Genomic DNA, 21376 nt, shown 5'->3' with positions numbered 1-21376 from the left:
GGTTTTGTTCAAATTGACAAACTTGCTGAAACAGTGGTTTAATTTATTTTTGTTAATTATTCATAGTTATTCATTTATTTAGAGGGACACACACACCGTGAGAGAGGGAGAGGGAGAGAGAGAGAGAGAGAGAGAGAGAGAAACTTACTGATTCATTCACAGATTCAGTCCCCAAATGGCTACAATGGCAGGGCAGGGCCAGGTCAAAGCTAAGGAACCTGGAAGTCTGTTTGGATCTCCCACATGGATTGCAGGAGCCCAAGAGCTTCGGGGCATCTTCTATTCCCTTTCCAGGGAACTGGATTGAAAACAGAGCAGCCGGGACTCAAAAGGGTGCTCTGGTATAAGATTCCTATCTTGCAAAAGTCATGACTTAACTTGCTGCTCTACAACACCAACCCTCATGTTTCAGTTCAGAATTAAGTTTTATGAAAATGTCTTCTTTGACAAATGGCCATCTAGAGCCATAGGAACCTAAAGACATTCTAGTCCCTAGGATAGAGCCTCTGAAATGTTTTATTTCATGAGAACAAATAGAAGAATGCTAAGTGTATTGGACACTGCAACAAGTGAAAGGTGCTCATGGCAGAGGTCATTACTGGGATCCCAGACTTGCCATGGTCTCAGTGTCCTAGTCAGGCAAGAGCCATGAGAAAGAAGCTCTGCTGGATGGTGTTGTTAAACTGGATCTTTACAACTGTGCAAAAATGGCTCCATGGAACAACTTTTTAGTTCATGTATTTTACTAACTTTTTATGATTAATTGGTGGAGATTCCAATTTCAACAATTATTTAAAAAAATCACAGTGACTTCTTACTTAAACCCACCCTAGAAAATCTGAAGTCATTAAAAAGATGATAAAATCCCCACTTTATAGCAAAAGTGATGATGTGGTTAGCGGTAGCATCATGGAATTTGAACATTGTTTCTGTGACCTCAGTGTTACTGGCTCTCTGTTGATAGTTTCATTTTCACAAGAACTTTTTATTTTTTGAGAGATTTTATCAAGTATATGAAAGACAGAGACCCCCGCAACCCCCCCCCACACATAAACACACAGAAAGAGAAATAGAGAAGGCTGTAAAAATCAACATTGGACACTGTTTTCAACTGATTATATAGATAGAGCCCCTCAGATTAGCATATTATTCCCAAGTGATTGCCATAGTTTTCAAAATAACTTGTATTCAGAGAGTAGAAGGGTGATACCCAAGAGCTGGAGTGGGATGGAGAGAGGTTGTATACAGTTATATTCAGATAGGAGGGAAAAGTGTTAGTGCTGTTTTGCATAATGGGTTTCTGTGGTTAATAATATTGTATTGAATATTATAAAATATCTGGAAGAATTTTAATATTCTCATTTCAAAGACATGATAACTATATGAGGTGATAGATTTGATTATTAGTTGATGCCTGGAAACATCCTATTTTGCCTCATAAATATGTAAATTATTATATTAAGAAGTACCTCTTTCAGGATTATAATTATGAGCATCATATAAATACGTGGACTGTTACATCTGAGAGCGGGGAGACTGAAAGGAAGGAGGGCCACGGCAGTGGTAAAACAAACAAAAAAAAGAGGCAGAAGATCCCAAGGAGCAGCACTGAGGGATGAAAGCGCTGGCCTGGAAGCCAGCAGGCTCTGCATGAGTCGTTAAGGTCGAGGAGGACCAGAGCTGGGGCTAGGACACAACGGGTTCTCTGTTCTTAGTTGTGTGGTTTTCCCATTCTCCTCACTTTCATCCTTTTGGGTTTCCAGCTGAGATACTGAAAAGAAGACTGGAAGATCTGGAGCAGGAGAACAGCTGCCTGCACTTTCAGCTCCCTTCCAGGCAACTGGCTCTGAGCAGCTTTCTGAAGCACCTGGCAACGCAGACCCAGGTTGCCTGGCGCCAGGCCATCCAACAGTGAGTACCTGTGATGGACACTAACCCTGCCTCCTGTCTTCCTCTCTCAGCTCCCACGTTGTTAAGAACTTTTTTTCCTCTAGGAAAGGTCTCTTTGTTGTTAGGACAAGTGTGAGGCATCGTTTCCTGCGGTGGGAGAGCCCCTTTTGCCAGTTCACAGGGGATCCTTAACTAAGCAAGTGCTAAGGTTTCCCTGGGAACCCAACATTCCCAGAAAGGTTGGAGGGATTTTGACTTGTCCAAGAGAGCTGAGTCTTTTGTGAATGTGTTGCACCTGTTAGACACACATACAGTCTTCTCTGAGGAAGAGATGAAACTTGATTCTCCTCCTGACTCAACTTCCAGCTTCGTTACCTTAGTTCATTGTATACTAAGCTTTTCTGTCATTCTTTTATCTTTAGAAATCCATTGCCTCTACTCGTCACCTTTACTAAATTTACTGCCCTTTGAAATCATTTCATAAGTTTGCTTTCTCCTTAATCAGCTCCTTCTGTTATATCCCTAGTCTCAATGATTCATATCTGTCTAGCTAACTATTCAAGCAAAAACTGGAGACATCTTGGCTTCTCCCTCGTTCTGATTCCTGACAACCATTGGTCACCAAGTTCTTTTGTCTTGTTATCTACCTCTCTCTCATTCTCCCCTCCAGGTTAATGCCTTAGTTCTGGTCTTTAAATTTTTGAGTGTGGATTTGTTTTTAAGGATTTATTTATTTATTTATTTTTCTTGGAAAAGCAGATTTACAAAGGAGAGACAGACCCTAACCCTAACCCTAAACCTAACCCATCTGCAGTTAACTCCCCAAGTGGCCACAATGGCCAGAGTTGCACCAATTCAGAGGCAGGAGCCAGGAGCTTTTTCCACGTCTCCCATTTGGGTCAGGGTCCCAAGGCCTTGGGCCATCTTCTACTACTTTCCCAGGCCGCAAGCAGGGAATTGGTTTGGAGGAGCAGGCAGAACACAAACCGGTGCCCATATGGGATCCCAGTGCATGCAAAGTGAGGATTTTGGCTGCTGGGCCATTGTGCCAGGGCCTTGAGTATGGATTGGTGCAAGCATCTCTTTTTTGGAGCCATTCTTACTTTCTCCCGTGCATCTTCCACAATGCCACAGATGGAAATACTGTGTCATGCTTAATACCTCCCCATTGCTTTCAGAATACATTTCATGCTGCTTAGTATGTCATTTGAATCCTTCATAATCCATCCACTGTGTTGTTTCCCAGAATTTAACTATGGTATCACAGGCACATGCAGTCCACACAGAGAAGTATCTAAAGTGACCTCCAAGTTCTGAATGTTTCTAAATTCTGTGATCTTGCATTAATTGTTTTTTGTCCTCACCAATAGTTGCTCATTCTCTGGACTCAACTCAGCTTCCATCCTCGTCACACTGTGGCCATCAGCTATGCTCTTTCCCCCTTAAAATTGACTTGAGTCCCTTACACAACCTTACCTTTACTCTGGATTTTAAGTCTGTTTCCTTCAGTGTTTGCTCTGAGAGATGACACATTCCTAGAGAGCATGCCTCTACTGTATTTATTTATTTTTTATTCCTACAAACTTGAACAGTGGCTGGTCTACAATTGGTGTGTCAACTGAATGAGTGAACTGTGACACCCTTGTTTACATTCCTCTATAGAGATTGAAACATAAGTGCCTACTGAGGAAGAGAGATTGATAAAGGTGCTTCCAAATGTCCATGGAAAGTGAAGTCGAAAGATTATTTTGGGGCAGAAAAGTTTTGAAATCCATGCAGTATTTTTTCATAATACACGTGTTCTGTGAACTAGACTCCTTACGTGTGTATAGGAGCAAGTTGGTCCACAGAATTATAGAGGTTGAAAAGTTCAAACATGACCACCTGCTACCTGGAGAGCCAGAGAAGATGGTAGAAGTGATGACTCACTCCAAGAAGACAGAAGTGTCAGAGAGAGGGAGGCTGGTCCTATGGCCCCTGGATTGAGGCCAAAGGCTCAAGAGCCTTGGAGGGCCACTCATGCAAGTCCACATCCACAAGCTGAAGTCGGTAAGGTTGGGAGCAGGAAAAACCACACTCCCCTTAGGGAGGAAGGACTCGAGGGGTTCGCCCTGCTTGCACTTTGCTGTTCCTCCTGGACCTTCAGTGTATTTGTTGGCGTCTCTTGCTCCTTAATCTGATGCACATGCTGATCCTCACAGAGAAACACAGAATTCTGCTTCCCCAATCCTCTAGGTTTACCTCTGTCCAGTTTGGCTGACGCCCACCAGAATGTCAAGTCAATCATCAGAGGAAGAGAGATGGGAGGAGGAGGCAGGGATAGAGGAGGAGGCAGGGATAGAGAGGAAGAAAGAGGAGGAGAGAGATGTTACTTGAGTGTGTTTTTGATAGTTGCCCTCCAGTAAAAGTCCCCTTCGGCCAGTCCTCTGAAACTTTCAGTAAGGGAGCATTGAACAACCTCGTAAATCAATCCTGACTGCATAGCATGTCAGGAAACCTGAGTTCTGAGCCCCGCCTCCTCTACTCAGCAGGTGTGGTTCCCTAACCTTTCCGTACTTCACTCTCCTGTTCTAAAAATGAAAACCTTGAATTAGGTCATTGTTTTATAGACTTCAATTACTTATATGTTTTCTTGGTATTTTTCTTTTGCCAAATCTATTGTCCTAGCCTGCACATGCACTAGGCAATCATGAAAATTATAGATTTAGTGTAATCCATTTATTTTTTATATTTGAAATAAATATTAATATCAGTACACAGCTAGTTTTTTTTTATTTTTAGAAACATTGACTTTTAGTGTGCCAACTACCCATGTGTCTGTTACATTTGTGAACTTTGTTGTGGGCATTTTTGGGGCTTCCCTTAAGAGCAGCAGTGGCTGCAGTTCCCACAGAAGCCACGAGAGGGACATAGTGCCAAGCAGGAGCTCACAGAACCCAGTAGTGGCTCGCTAACAGCACTCAACAGGGACTCTGAGTCAAAGAAAATGAGAATATTTTCAAAAGAATGACATTTGCCTTGTAGAAATGAGATAGTTGTTTTGAAAATTTTCAGCAATTAAGAATAGCACGAATAATGAACTCTTTTCTGGAAGCAAGAGTTTCTTTTTGTATCTGATGGGAACAATAAGCTTCTTGCCTCACAAACCATGATGAATGCATGGGTATGCAAACTACTGGGGCAGTTTCAGGCGACTCACAGCTCTACTGAAGTTCCTCCATTCTCTCCTTTGACGTCCTTATGTCCTGGGTGAAAAGATAATTTAGTTTTATCTAAGTTTTAGGGAAATATAAACACAGATAATACAATCAGAACTTTATTTTTATTACTTATACTGCAGCTTTGCTTGTAAGAATCACTGTTGCATTCAACTTTTTAAAAAAAGATTTATTTTTATTGTTTTTATTGGAAAGTCAGATATACGGAAAGGAGGAGAGGCAGAGAGGAAGATCTTCCATCCGTTGATTCACTTTCCAAGCAGTTACAACGGCCGAAGCCAGGAGCCAGGAGCTTCTTCCCAGTCTCCCACGAGGGTGCAGGGTCCCAAGGCTTTGGGCCGTCCTCTACTGCTTTCCCAGGCCACAGGCAGGGAGCTGGATGGGAAGTGGAGCTGCCGGGATTAGAACCGGTGCCCATCTGCGATCCTGGTGCGTGCAAGGCAAGGTCTTTAGCCACAAAGCTATCGCACCGGGCCCTAGATTCAGCTTTTTAATGAAGCCTGTTGAATTCTTTAAACATGTGTAGAACAGTGCCCTGAATCACTCCTGATTTGTTTAGATGTTGTAATCAGCCTGAAGAATTTTAGCTATTTTGGGAGTTCAGCAGATTTCTTTAGTGGTAGATATCACAACTTCAGTTGCCTCTCTCTCTCTCTCTCTCTCTCTTTCTCTCTCTCTCATGGTGGTTCTACACTGCTCAGTAATGTTACTGGTTCAGGGAGTGTCTCAACTCCATAGGGTTATTGTGTTTCTTTTTTTTTTTTTTTAAGATTTATTTTTATTATTTTTTTATTGGAAAGGCAGATATACAGAGAAGAGATACAGAGAGGAAGATCTTCCGTCCAATGATTCACTCCCCAAGTGAGCGCAACGGCTGATGCTGTGCCGATCCGAAGCCAGGAGCCTCTTCTGGGTCTCCCATGTGGGTGCAGGTTCCCAAAGCTTTGGGCCGTCCTGGACTGCTTTCCCTGGCCACAGGCAGGGAGCTGGAAGGGAAGCGGGGCTACCGGGATAGAACCGGCACCCATATGGGATCCCAGGCGTGCAAGGCGAGGACCTTAACCACTGCGCCACCGCGCCGGGCCCGATAGGGTTATAAAATAGTTTTATTATTCTCATCTGTCTTGCATCCACTTTTCACATTGATTTATGATATCTTAGCTGGATGACAAAGATGCTATTTTCAGTAAGTGCTAATCAACCTGTTCAGTAGAGTTTGAGGCTCCAGTTACTGTTGCCGTCCCTGCCTCCCTAGCCCCATGCCCTCTGTACATTTTCTTATGGAATTCAATCCCTGGTCCCCGTGGGACCCTCAGGGCTTCCCCAGTGCCAAGATTCTGATGTGAATACAAATCCACCCCCCACCTCAGCCATCATTGCTTTCAGCACATCTCTCCATTTCTTCTGTGGTAATCCCTTGCCCAAATAGATGCTTTTAAAAGGGACTAACATTATCATGTTCATATATCTTTGCCATTAAACAAAGGCATATAGTGGCGCAGTGGTTAAGGTCCTCGCCTTGCACGCCTGGGATCCCATATGGGCGCTGGTTCTAATCCCGGCAGCCCCGCTTCCCTTCCAGCTCCCTGCCTGTGGCCTGGGAAAGCAGTCGAGGACGGCCCAAGGCTTTGGGAACCTGCACCCGCGTGGGAGACCCAGAAGAGTCTCCTGGCTTCGGATCGGCATAGTATCGGCCCGTTGCGCTCACTTGGGGAGTGAATCATCGGATGGAAGATCTTCCTGTCTGTCTCTCCTCTTTGTATATCCGCCTTTCAATAAAAAAATTAAAAAATAAAAGGCATATATTCTGGCTGTGCCATTACTAGATCCTCCTGCCTTGCCTTGATTTTCAGTTTCTTCATCACTATGTGAGGGCACACGGATCAATCAGAAGTCGGTTGCTGAAGAAGAGATTGAAGCAAGCCCCACTGATGCCTGCCCTCTGATGGGGGCAGTTCGGTGCTGGTCAGGTCTGTCTAACGGGCATTCTCTGAAGCTGTGTGAGGAAGGGCCGGGGCACATAATGACCCTCAGAGAAACGTTCATACAATTTCCCAGCCTACTGATTCTAGGAGGATAGTTCTGGGGCCTGTTCCACACACTTGTTTTCTGGAAAGACAGTGTTAGGACTGGGCCTGCGTTGCCCATATGGCATGTGCTCATGTTCTTAAATGACTTTATTGGCTGATGTTTCCTCCTGCTCGTATCTTTACTCCATTTCCTTGGCCATCATTTTTCAAAAAGCAACCTGCGCTTACATCATTTTCAAAAACTCTGCTATTGGGGGTAAAGCTAACTTAAACTGGGGTAGGTATTGCAGAGTCATACGTCAGTCCTGCCCAGCACCCAGATCTCATGGTGAGTTTGGGCTGTTTTAGACTTGGTTTCAGGGGTGAGTTTTACTCTCTCCTCATTCCTGTGGGATAAAGGAAGGAAACACATGTTTCCCAAAGATTCCATTTCCTACAAGGTGTGGGTGGGTATTGAGAGTGGTGTTTGATCGTGGCAGCAGGAGTTTTGCATCCGCTGGAGTTGGGAACCCTACAGCATTGCTGCTGATTTAGAATGGAGGGCACTCAGGGCAGCTCCAGTTTCTAATTCTGGAGCAGCAGGAAAATTCTACTCAGTGTCCTGTCACAGCAAAGATCAACAGAGAACAGAACAGCATCTGTTCCCACATTTCCACTATTAGAAAGGAAAGCTAGTTTTTCCTTCTCCCATGAAAAGGATTGGCTTACTATTTATACATTAACAATTTTCCACAGATTGTGTCTCTCTAATTATGAACTTATGGTTTCTCATCAGATTTTCACCAATCTATACATCGTCATTGGTCATATTTGTGATCTAAGTTGTATGTGTATGTCCTTTATCAAAGACTCTTTTCCATTGTCAACATAAAACAACAACCAAAACACACAAAGGTTAAAACTGAGGATATACAGTGGTTTTCCAGAGGGCTTATCAGAGTGGAACTCTGGCTTGCCTGTTTAAGTATTTCCTGCTCACATCTTTCCTTTGTGATGGGAACAGAAAAGACAAATGATGTGCACAGTCAGGATGCAGACCAGCTATTCCTCCTCTCTTTCTAAATCATGCAGTTTTTTATTTCCCTGTGGTTGCAAAGTAGGGACAGTTCAGTGTCACAAAATTCAGTGGCAATCAACCCCGTAGCTAAGATGCACTGTAGCAAACCAGAAAATAATTGCTAGAGCCACATCTCACCAAGGATGTAAAATGATGGGAGATAAAAGTGACCGCTATGGCCAGTGAGTCAGGATCTGTTCCATAACCCCGGGTCAGAGCTGGAGGTGGAGATCCCCAAAGGGCACTTGTGTGCCACCTGTCCTACCCCAAGGGATACATTCCTGACATTTCAAGAAGAGAAGGCAAAAGGAAAAGAGGAGAAAAGTAAGTTGAGGTCAGTCACAAAGGCTTTCTCAGAATTTGTTTTGCAATGAGTGGAATATATGTAAATGCTTCTAAATGAAGGCCTCCCAAGTTACCGACGTAGGGCTGGCACTGTGGCACAGTAGCATACATTGCTCTCTGGGATGCTGGAATTCCATATGAACATCACTTTGAGCCCAGGCTGCTCTGCTTCTGATCTGGCTCCATGCAAAGCAGCTAAACATGGTCAAAGTGCTTGGGTCCCACTCATGTGGGAAGCTTGCATGAAAGTCTTGACTCTGGCTTCGGTCTGGCACAACTCCAATCACTGCAGTCTCTTGAGGAGTGAACAGTGGATGGAAGATCGCTTGTTTTCTGTATAACTCTGCCTTTCAAGTAAGCAAATCTGAAGAAAAAACAAAGTAAAAATTTTTGAAGATTTATTTTGTTTTTATTGCAAAGTCAGATATACAGAGAGGAGGAGAGACAGAGAGGAAAATCTTCCTTCCGATGATTCACTCCCCAAGTGAACACAACGGCCGGTGTGCGCCAATCCAAAGCCGGGAGCCAGTAGCCCCTCTGGTGCAGGGTCCCAAGGCTTTGTGCCGTCCTCGACTGCTTTCCCATGCCACAGACAGGGATCTGGATAGGAAGCAGGGCTGCCAGGATTAGAACTAGCATCCATATGGGATCCTGGCACATTCAAGGCAAGGAATTTAGCCGCTAGGCCATCGTGCCTGGCCCAACAAAGTAAATTTAATTCTCTACTGAGTCCAATAGCATCAAGCATAAGTAAACAAGGCTAATAAGTATTTATATGGCTCTCCTAAACAGTGGTAATTTCTATGAATGGACAAGACTATATAAATCAGTGAAGATCAGTTTCCTCATGAACATGGCTTCCCTATTGTCTTTCTTATGTAGACCTATATCATGTGTGTAAGGAAGAATCATAAAGTAATCTCTATCTTCCTTGGAAAGTGTGCACTGTTGTATTGCTATCAGTGCTGCCCTGGTGATCTAGGACAGAATTTATTGGCTGTGGAAGTTATTTCGTGGCATAAATTACTCTTCAATGGTTCTATTTCTTGCTGACATCACTTGTTTCCTCCATATTCCCAGAGGGAAAGATGGAAGCACATGAGTCATGTGACATGCATTTGATAGAACAGACACCAATAAGGCACAGCAATGAGCAAAATATTATTCAGAAGGGCCACATTCAGTTCTTAGAACTGGAAATGGTCATCTGAAATGAAGAAACACCTTCTCTGGGGCGCATTTTTCTACCTGTGACAATGAAAGCATTGGTCTTAAAAGTTTCTGATCCTTTCTAAGACTGAAATTCTGTGATCCGAACAGTAGCACCACACTGCGATTTCGCCTCACACCAAGATGATGGCCAGTGCAGGATCTGAGAAAAGGGTAGTGTGTGCTACACGCAAAGCTGCATAAGCCACAGCATCACCCTGAGCAGTCCTGGTGCAGGATCTCTGCACAGGTGGATTTTCTGGCTTCTACATACCTTAGTCATCCTCTCCTGACAAGGCAGATCATGCAAAGCCAAGGGCCCTGGAGGCCTGGGTGCTGGATTGTGGAGGAGAGGGTCCTGTGGATTCATTTCAGTCATTAATAGCTGGGCAAGGCAACCAGGGACACTCGGGCTTTTCTCAATATTACTGAATTGTATTCACTAGAATCCTACTGAGAATGTTATCAGTGGATTGAAACTTCCTTCTATGTAATGTGGAGCTGTGTATAGGATCTTGTTTTATAACTTTTGAAAGTTGTTGTTCGTGGGGCCAACACTGTGGCAGAGTGGAATAAGCTGTCATCTGCAGGACTGGCATCCTGTGTGAATGCCGGTTCAAGTCCTGACTGCTCTACTTCTGATCCAGCTCCACGCTAATGTGTCTGGGAAAGCAGTGGGAGATGGCTCAAGTACATCAGGCCATGTACCCATGTTGGAGACACAGATGAAGCTCCTGGCTCCTGGCTCCTGGCTCCTGGCTTTGGCTTGGCCCAGTCCCAACCATTGTCACCATTTGGGGAGTGAGCCAGTTCTTTGCTTCTGTTTCCCTCATTAAACTCTGTGTTTCCAATAAATAAATAAACCTTTGTTAAAAAAAAAGTTATTTGTGGAAAGATGGGATAGAAAGAGTAAGATTTTTTTTTTTTTTCTTTTGACTGGGCAGGTACAGGCAAGAGACTGAGAAACACTGGATCTGAGAGTCAGATTTTACATGCCTAAATCCTCACTGGTCCTGGGGACTGCTCTGACATTTATCCCACATATTCTTAAGTCTTGCCCTGAGGGATTTGCTCATTTTACATACTGATTAATTTATTGCAATGGTGTTAATTTCCACTGACATCAGGGATTCCACACTGAGAGTTACTGAGTATAAAAGAACCAGCATTGCAGAAGGGAGGATTCAGAAGGCTGAAGATTTGTAAGGTGGAAATCTGTCTCCCAGCTGTCTGGGAGTGGTCTTCTGTACCTAGAAAAAAGAAGTGTGACAGAGAGTTTTGGTAAATCACAGGGGCTTTTCTTATGGCTTAAGTAATGAATGTGATTAACAATAATACAGAGTATTCCCAGCTACCTACTATGTAGTTCCTCTCCAGCTAATTTTCAATTCTGTGTTGATTTCTTTCAATAACTCCCATTCCAACCCAGATGGTGTCTATTTAGGAAATTCAGGAAACTCTTGATATTAGCATAAGCAGAAGAAATTGGGAAATAAATTAGTGAAAAGAAATGATCTAATACAATAAAAAACTGAATGCAAATAGCTTCTGCACAGTCTGGGCCACAGACTCACTCATCACTCAATAAATCTTTGCTAACCTACTGTTTGAAACTGCATGTTGAGGGCATCACCACTTGATGAGCCCAATCCCTTGCTCTCAAGACTCAGGCAAGCATGAGTGAGGAGCTACACAGATGCCAGGAGCTGAGGATGGTTTGGGTTCAAGCACTGCCTCTGCTGATGCATGCCAAGATCCTCAGACACACAGTGTCTCTTCTCTCCATTACTTTGTAGAAGGCACTGTGTCCATTAGATAGGAGAACAGTGTTTACTTTCCTGTACAAACACTGAGATGCTGGAAAGGTCAACAGCAAGTACTTTGAAGGGAGAGGAGGGCTGGCTCTTGCTCATGAAACCTCACTGGGAGAGGGGGCTGCCTGCCTTAGGTACTCAGGGGTTATTTATTAAATCAATCTGATCATGACCAACCGTGTAGGCAAAGCATTATTGTTATATCACCATCCGTATTCTCACTTTAAAAACAAAGAATTTGGGGTTGGCATGATGACTCAGTTGGCTAATCCTCTGCCTTCAAGTCCCAGCATCCCATATGGGCACCAGTCCATGTCCTGGCTGCTTCACTTCCCAGTCTGCTCCTGCTCCCTGCTTGTGGCCCGGGGAAGGTAGTAGAGGATGGCCCAAAGCATTGGGAACCTGCACCCGAGTGGGAGACCTCAAAGAAGCTCCTGGATCCTTGCTTTGGATTGGCTCAGCTCTGACCATTGTGACCATCTGGGGAGTGAAATACTCAGATGGAAGATATTTCTTTCTGTCTCTCTTTCTTTCTGAATATTTGTCTTTCTAATAAAAATAAATAAATCTTAAAAAATAAATAAGAGTGAAATTGGGGCAGGCATTGTGGTGCAACAGGTTAAGTTGCTGCCTGCAATGCTGGGCATTCTGCCTGGGCACCATTTGGAGTCCTGGCTGTTCCACTTCCAATCCAGCTCCCTGCTAATGTGCCTTGGAAAGCAGCAAAGGATGGTTCCAGGTACTTAGGCCACTACATCCATACTGGCTCCTGGCACTGGGCTTTAGGCTGGCCCAACCCTAGAGGTTGTGATCATTTGGGGACTGAGCCAGTGGATAGAAGATCTCTCCCTCTAGCTCCACCTTTCAGGCAAATAAAACTTTAAGGAACACCAAGCAAGTTGACATGCAGAGAGGTTGGGGGAGTTCAAGGATATGCAACTAGGAAAAGGTAGGAGCAGTGCCGGAACTGTGGCCTTGACCTGCACTTGCCTTTGTGCTGCCCCAGCTAGAGAGCCAGCAGGGAGCCTTGATCACCTGGTGTGGGTGGAGCTTGGCTGGCAGCAAGGAGAGACAGGTTTCTGCACCTGCTGGGAACCTGTGAGCAGCAGATGGTGTCACTGAGAATCCTGGAAACAGGAAGTCAGCCCAATGCTTTGACCACTAAGCTCCACTCATTGCTCTACCAAGAGCATGCTCTTCTACAAGAGCACCTGCCTGCCCAAAGACCCAGTTTCCTCATTTACAAAGCTGTAATAAGAACATCTTAATTTTATATCTTCAATGAGAATTAGATGTGACAAAAATGATCATTTCTGGTGTTCTGTATTTTCTCCATTTGCAGATTATTATTGTTTTAAACAATTTGGTCATTTCTCAATTATGATCACCCTTAACATATCAACAAGAGAATATAGTTCTAAATTGTGTGGAAGGTTCTATGTCACTTATTGCAGTAAACGGCCTTCAAGATTATGCAGAGAATCTGAATCTATTTCAGGCAGTTGAATAAAAGCCAGATTCTTTTTCCTGGCTCTGCTCTTTTCTCACCGTGAAATGTGGAGATGACCTTGTCTAGTGCTATTTCTAAACATATTTGGGCTTCTTCCCGGCAGCATGGTCGGTGGGCTCATTCATCTTGCAAGGGCTTTGCTAACAAGGTGGAAGCTGCTAGAACATCATCACCATCTTCAAATTTCAGCCATGGAAGGAGCTCCATCCAGCATTTCCATGTAAATGAACAAAAGCATCTGGGCTGTGGTCCACCGCCTCCGTTGTGAAGCAACAGGGGCCTGCATTGGAAGCAGAGTTGGGCTTCATTGCCACACCACAATATCCACCCTACCTTTTGTTGTGGTTTGTATCCTGTTCGTATACATTGCTTCCTTGAATTGTTGACACAGTTTTGCCTAGGATAATTTTTATTTGCAGCCTGTCTGCATTGAATATTTGTAATATAAGTTTGTTATTCTTCGATGAAGAATTCCCACAAGATGTCTGTAAAGGCAGCTCATCAGCATAAAGCTTACGCCTGAGGTGACATTTTCATTAGCTTCACTGCCCCCAAATCTTATTCCTAGAAAAGAAAGAGAAGCAGCCAAAGAAATTTTAAGTGGTTTGTGGTGGTCTTTTTTTTTAAAAAATTAAAAAGTAACTTTACAATGAATATGTTTATTTATTTTTAAACATTTATTTGAAAGGCAGATTTACAGGGAGGAGAAAAGAAACAGAGAGAGGGAGACATCTTTCATCTATTTGTTCACTCCCTGAACGAGTGTGATAAAACAGGCTCAGGCAGACTGAAGCAAGATCCTGGAATTCCATCAGCTCTCTCGTGTGGGCAGCAGAGTCCCAGGTACTTAGACCACCTTCTTCTGTCTTCCCAGGCACTTTAGTAGGGAACTGAATTGAAAGTGGAACAGCCAGGACCTGCACAAGTGCTCTCTCTGCACAAGTAGGATGCTGGTGTTAAAAGCAGTGGCTTAGCTTCCTACACCACAAGGCCAGCTTGGTTGAGAGACTTTTGGACATAATTTCTCTGAGAAGCCATTACTCGAGCATCTGCAAATACGCCACATCTTTTTAATATTGGGAGTCAAGATCACTGTTGAACTTCAGCTCTGTTAAGATGGTCCCAGGAGGTACTGTCCAAGAAAACATAATGTGAGAGTCAAGCTTGGTTTTAAATGATTTTAGTAACCACATTTTTTTTTAAATCAAGAAGAAACAATTAAGGTTCATTTGAACATTATATTTAATTCACCCTATTATTTCAAAATATTATTTCAGCATATAAAGAACATAAAATATTATGAATGGATCATTTTGAAATGTGTTTTAGTTTGAAATCTTCAGAATCCCTTGTATATTCTACATTTTTAGCACATTTTAGTTTGAGTTAAACAGCCACATGTGGCCAGGGATGACTATACTGGGCAGTGCGAATATAATAATAGAAATGTGGCTCTGGGAGAAAACAAAAGCCCAAGCAGACTGTTATTAAAGAAATTTTTGTTAGAGTTTTTTTCCCTGTGGCCCTCCTAAAATGAGAACAGCTAGGGGACACTTAGTTGTTTTACTCAAACACTTAACGTGGAAATTGCAGCTTTTGCTCATCTGTATTTCTATGTGTGTTGTTTTGAGGGCCGGCAGTGGTGATGACACGCAGGCCATGTGTGGAGCAGAGCCGCGTCTGTTGGAACCCATGGCTCGGGAGAGCCTGTGCCCATCCCTCACCAGGCGGGACTGGCTTCTGCAGGAAAAGCAGCAGCTCCAGGTGAGTACGTGATGACTCTTCAAGAAAGAGGACAGGATTTTTCTCATGTAGTTAAAGTAGATGCAAAAAAGTCGGTCTTGGCTCTGCTCAAATGTAGCAATTAGAGCCTTGGCCATCAACGTGGAAAGTACAGAAGGGCGAGATGGTAGGGAATGATGGCTAGAGGGCTTGTAGAAATCTTATTACAAATGAGGGGTTGAAAGCTCAGCAGCGTTTGTGCCTGTTTCTGATATTCCTCATTACCTGCTGAATATACTTTCCTTGTCTCCTGGACCAATTTGTCACCTCTTATCATTTTGACCTTTAGTAAGTTGCCTGGAAAGGCAACAAGACATCCGTGCAGTGAGAGTGTTTTATGGAAATTCCTGTCACGGTGGATAGTGAGCAGCAGTTAGGAGGCAGAATTGTTTGGACTGGGCAGGGTGCACCTGTCTGGAATACCTAATGGCTACTTGCAGGGCTTGAGGCATTGGACCGATGTTTGCTGAGACTTACAAAGGAGCTTGAATTCTTGGTAGAACACCAAAGTCAAGCCAGGGGCAAATTGGGAGCTCTGAAAGCAGACAGGGGCCCCCAGAGACAGGGAATTTTGAAGCTGGGTCCATGTATGTTTGAACCTGAAGTCCTAAAGAAAGAATGGGGAGTAGTGGGAAGACACCGATGAGAGACAATGTGACTTCATGGCAAGAGTATGTGTCATCAACACTGGAGTCAAAATTCTGGCTTAGGAGCTAAATAGTTGAATACGTTGAGACAAGTTAGGGGAACATGAATAATTTCTGTCCCCTGAAGAGTGTAGTTAGCTGAGTGTTCCTCACCCAAATTGCTATGGTAACAAGATGGTACAGGGAGGCAAAAGTCATCATCACAATTTTAAAGCATTTCCCAATAAACTGAGCCCTTAAATATTCAGCTACTATTATTGTAAAATTTGGACAGCTGGAGATGTGAAATCCACTTTGAGCTTCTAATGGTTTTCACAAATTAAAGGTCTATACAATTCCTAAGGATGTCACAGTATAGAGAAAATACTTTTAGCCCCAGATAGTCAGTCTTTGAAGCACCCTATGTTGTAGCTTAGTGCTGGCAGCACACTGGGAAAAGCACTAGACTGTGCATGCATTTACGGGGTATTTATTGAGTGCCTGCTATGTGCCAGACACTGTTAGAACTGCTCAAGATTCCTTCAGGGCTCATATTCCACTGTGGGTCAGGGTGAAGAGATAAAAAATAAATGGTAAATATAGTCAATGTCAGCATTAGATACTTCTGTGCTATAGAGCGGTGTGAGTTATAATGCCTAGGTCCCAGTTCTGGGGTAAAGGAATCTACTCTTGATTGAGATTGAATCCAACTCCTGAGAGAAAAGATGTGGTCTTTGCAACTGTTTCTGGTAAGATCATTCTGAACAGTCATGTGAAGGTCTACAGGGTGGGAATAAGTTCGACTGTAGCCGGGAGGTCAGTGTAGCTATGTGACACATGAAGTAGGGAGTATAGGACATGTTCAGAGAGGAGTCAGAACCAAAGGGAGCCTTATAGAGCCATGTGGATCTTGTGAGACTTTGGTCTTGACTGTGCTTGCAGTAGAGAATCACTGGAAGACTTTTAGGAGCAAAATTACATTATGTGAATACATTTTAAAGAATTGCTTTGATAACGTGTCAAGGTGGCCGAGCGGTCTAAGAATTGCTTTGATTTCTGTGTTAACTGGGCATAGGACCACTTTGAAAAGCAATGTTGTGGCCCTTCAAAAAAGTTAAAGCAGAACTTCCACACAATCCAGCAATTCCTCTTCTGGGTGTATACCCCCAAATTGAATTCATTAACTATAAGAGGTATTTGTATATGCATATTTACAGCAGATTTATTCCCCAAGCCAAAAGATAGACCAATCCAAATAGTCATCAATGGGTGAATGAATGAATTGTGGTGTAGTCATATAGCCAACTTTGAAAAGGAAGGGAATTCTGACACCTGCCAAAACTTGGGTGAATCTTGAGTGTTAAACCAAGTGAAGTAAGTTAGTCATGAAAGGACTGAGTTACTTAGACTAGGCAAAATCATGGCAACAGAAGGTAGAAGGGTAGATGCCAGGGAGGGACATGGTGGGGAAGGGACCAGAGATGGTATCTCTATTTGCAAGATGAAAAGAGCTCTTGAGGGATGGTTATGGTGACACAACAATGTGAATGTCCATACCATAGAACTAGATACTAAAATGATTAAGATGCTAAATTTTGTGTGATGTGCATTCTATCCATTTTACATGTGAGAGAAAAAAATTTTTCTGAGTAGTTTATATTTTGCCATCAAAGCACTTTCAATACTTTGGGTAGAAAATTTTGCTGTGTAGGGAAGGTTGGAAATTATTTCACATCCTGTCTACCTACCTGTTCAATGTCAGAGTTTTGTTTGTTTGTTCTGCTTCAGTTAACATGATTAAAGGAAAGAAAAGGAGGAGGTATGGAAAAATCAATGCTATAGTAAAGAAGTTAATTGAGAGACTTTGTCAATTATTCTGTAATCCTGAACCCAGAGGGAACATTGTATTTTTTTTTTCCTTAGAACATCTTAGTAGTAGGTCCTTAGCAACTTATCCCTTCCCGCTCTCCCACATTGAAAGTGGATTCAGCAGGTGGAAGCTACGAAGATCAGTAAGATTTTGGAGGCTCTTATCAGCTAGAAACCAATGTGTGAAACATGGGAGCATGTGAATTAAGAGTTCAGATTTAAGTCCAGATATAAATGCGGTAAGCAAGATGATTATTTGCTATACCATTGTGCACACGATGGGTGTTATTACCTGCTGCCTGTTTTATTCATTGACTTCAGTATTGGACATTACTGTTTGGACTGTTTAATTTTTGGATGGCTATCTTAGTGACAATTAGGTTCATTTAATATTTTTTGAACTTTAGACTGCATGAAATTATTCAGCATTATCCTGTTGTTCTTTTAATCCTGTAGATCTAAAAAGCCATGGTCTTTTTTAAAGCAAAAATAATTTCTTTCTACAGATTAAAGCTTCATATGATTAACTTTTCTTATCTTGATCCATGGCCGTATGACATAAATCTTGGTTCAAGTGCATGCCACTTGCTGTCCAGTGTTCCAGCTTTTCTATCTGAGAAGAAGCCAGCCACTCTTGTGCTGGAAGCTTCCATGTCAAGGTATTGGCTCATCTCCCTTCCCCCATAGTCATTTAATGCTTGGGAGAGAATGCCTTTCTATATGCCAACTCATCAGAAATACAAAGCTGTCATCATTTTTCCAGTTCAGCAAATCTCCAAAAATCTTCCTGCCTCAGATGAGGAGCTTCATGGCTCTGGTGCATATGGCCAACCCTCATTTAAATGAGTCATTATCGGCAGAGCAATTTGCTAGGAGCATGGTTAATTTGTGAAATCTGCTCTCTTTATTCACTGTAGAAGGAAATTGAAGCTCTTCAAGCCAGGATGTCTGTGCTGGAAGCCAAAGATCAACAGCTGCGACAGGAAATAGCTGAGCAGGAGCAGCAACTCCAGTGGCAGGGCTGTGATCTGACTGCCCTGATGCGGCACCTCTCGCCCAGCCAGCTGCAGGACATCGGCATGGCCTTGCAGGACACCCTGGCTTCAGCCAGGCAGGTCCCTTTCTGTGTGGAGCCTCCTGAAAGCATAAAGAGGTATTGGTTATTTCCTAAATGATTTAAAAAATATTATCTATCTATCTATCTATCTATCTATCTATCTATCTATCTACCTACCTATCTATCTTCTATCTGAAATGCAGAATAGCAGAGAGTGAGAGAGAGAGAGAGAGAGAGAGAGAGAGAGAGAGAAATTGAGAGGGATTTCATCAGTTGGCTCACTCCTTATATGTCTGCAGTAGCTAAGATGGGCCAGGTTGAAGGCAGGAGCCAGAAACTCTTACAGGACTGGCATGATCAGGAGCATGAAACTCAATACTGGGACTGTCATCTGCTGCCTCCCAGATAATATGCATTGGAAACTGATGCAGGACTTGATCCCAGGCATTCTGATATGGAATGTGGGCAAGCAAAGTGGAAGCTTAAGTTGTTGAGCAACAATATCCTTTACCCTAACTGATTTTGGATCACTCACATTTTTGACCTGTTTGGTGAACAAATAGTTCTAACATAGCTCATATTTATTTTTGAGGTAGTCAGTATGTTTCAGTGGATGTACATTCAGTATTTTGATGAATAAAATCTTCACTGTGTGGGACATTGTAAGCATTGTAAATTGCTTCCAAACCTGTCCACCCAGTTTGCTACATGCCAGCACACCTCTCCATTCCTATAGTCATCCTTTTCACTTATAAGCAGCTGCATGGACACCCTCTCTCTCTTTGAAAACTACTGAAGGTCAGTTGTTTAGAAATCCTGGAACCAATCTTTGCAAAGGATGCTCGTTGGAGAGAGGTGAGCTATACCTCTCATCAAAGTAGAAGGTGTGCTATGAATTGAGGGGAACTTGAATGGATGTTTTGTAGCAGTGGGTGAAGCCATGTCTAGAGGCACCCTAATTGTTCTTCTTTTTCAACATTCATTTAGTTATTTTTAATTTGAAAGAGATTTATAGACAGAAACAGATAGATCTTCCATCCACTGGTTCACTCCTCCAAATGGTTGCAGTGGCCAGAGCTGAGCTGATCCAAAGCCAGGAGCCAGGAACTCTTTCCAGGTCTCCCACATGTGTGCAGGGGTTCAAGGACTTGAACCATCAACCACTGCTTTTGCAGTCCATAAACAGGTAGCTGGATCAGAAGTGGAGCAGTCAGGACATGAACTGGCACCCATAGGGAATGCTGGTGCTGTAGCCAGAGGATTAGCCCATTATGCCACTGTGCCATCTCCAGGACACACTCATTCTATTGGAGTTCTGGCGTGGGTACTGGCTACTCCGCTTCTGAGCCAGTTCTAAAAGAGGGTGATGACTTAGTCTTCATGTTCCTGACTTCAAGTTCTCCCAGCCCTTTCTTCTGTAGGTATTTGGGATGTGATTAAGCAGATGGAATATTCTTTTTCTCCCCTTTCCCTGTGTGTGTGTGTGTGTGTGTGTGTGTGTGTGTGTGTGTGTGTGTATGTTTGCGTATGAATTTGCCTTTCAATTGGATGGAAGAAAGTAAATTAGCATTAAAGAGAGAGAAGGATGGGAGAAACCCAGTGGCAATGTTTCCATCTGGAAGAGGTGTTGCTGTTGGTTGCTAACATTTACATAGTATCCATTATGTGCCAAACTTTACTGTATGAGTTGCTTCAATTTTATATCCATTTTAAAAGTGAGAAAAAAAGTTTAAGAAGATTAATAAGTTGCCCAAAGTCTCAACTAATAAGAAGGAAAACTGATACTCTAATCTGTCCTCTAATCCTGAAGCCTGACTTCTTATCTACTTTACTACATAGGGAGTAAGAATCTTCCCTGTTTTTTTGTGTGTTGCGCAGTACTCATCAGGTACATATCTTCCTGTTTCCTTCACGTTTAATCTTAGCCAGAAGTCCAAGAAGCAGCCCCTTTGGCCTCCTGAAGCTTGTAGTTTTATTTTGGAGACAGGCATTCAGAACAGGCACTTGCAATGCTGGGCAAAAGCGTGAGAAGTTTGTGAGTGGGCATGCAGATAGGGCACGAGCAGGACAAGTGTGATGAGCCTACAGCAAGAAGAGGGATTAACCCTCTGCTGTGTTATTGTAAAGAAAATACTTAGTAAGATGTCACCTGCAGTGGTTGGGAGTATGGGTTTTGCCATTTGATTGTGTGAGCACGAATCCCCCGTCAATCACCTCCTGGCTGAAAGGAAAGTAGGGATGATGTTTATAATACCCACCTTGCAGGGTAATTGATTACATTGATATCCTGTTAAAACCTTGCATGCTTTTAAGCAGTACTAAGCAGTGGTAAGTCGTTTATTAGGTATAAGACTTGCCATCTTCATTATGGGAATTTCAGTCTTGGAAAAGCCTTCAAACTTTTTGTCCAAAACTGTCAGAGTATTTAGTGAATGACTGTTCTCTGGATTTTCAAACACACCTGTTTCTCCTGCTAGGCCTCCTGAAGAGAGGCGCCTGGAAGGGTTATTTTCAACCCTTGACCTTGGCATTCCTCCCAGTGGTTCCATACCATACTGCCGCCACTCCTGCTTGAAAGAATGGCCTTGGGATTTCAGAGTAGGGAGGTACAGGAAAAAAAAAAAAAGAGTGGGCACAGTGAGAATGTTACTGCCTTTAGGGTTTTCGCAGAGCCACACCGCTAGTGTGTGAGATTTTGTGTTTATTTGGCATAAATCGAGGTGAGAGGGGATTTGTAGCTTATCTCTCCCTGGTGCCGTTAGCTCAGGCTCTGCTGACTTTTTGTACACTTCAAAAAGCAACAGAGGACAGCCTGTGACTTGGCCTTGCCTGTGTATGGCTCACAGTGCAGTGAGGTCAGAACCATTAGAGAAATTGCAACCGTGGTGACATGGAAGGCTGCGTAGTATGCATCCTAACATTCTTTCGAAATGCTTGACTGGCTCGTGATAGTCTGTGGTTGAGTTCTT

General features: G+C 43.2%; 1 protein-coding gene across 1 annotated transcript in view; it reads left to right on the top strand.

Moving 5' to 3' along the window:
- Positions 1-21376, top strand: part of DISC1 (DISC1 scaffold protein) — a 254432-nt gene that overhangs the window by 45317 nt on the left and 187739 nt on the right. The window contains exons 4-6 of the mRNA XM_040968315.1: positions 1764-1911; positions 14705-14837; positions 18268-18503. Coding sequence (XP_040824249.1) covers positions 1764-1911; positions 14705-14837; positions 18268-18503 — 517 coding nt within the window. The remainder of the gene's footprint in view (positions 1-1763; positions 1912-14704; positions 14838-18267; positions 18504-21376) is intronic.

The sequence above is a fragment of the Ochotona curzoniae genome, unplaced genomic scaffold (assembly GCF_017591425.1).
Source record: "Ochotona curzoniae isolate NIBS_2020 unplaced genomic scaffold, NIBS_Ocur_1.0 scaffold_4683, whole genome shotgun sequence".
NCBI lineage: Eukaryota > Metazoa > Chordata > Mammalia > Lagomorpha > Ochotonidae > Ochotona > Ochotona curzoniae.
This window is presented reverse-complemented; position numbering and strand designations above follow the sequence as displayed.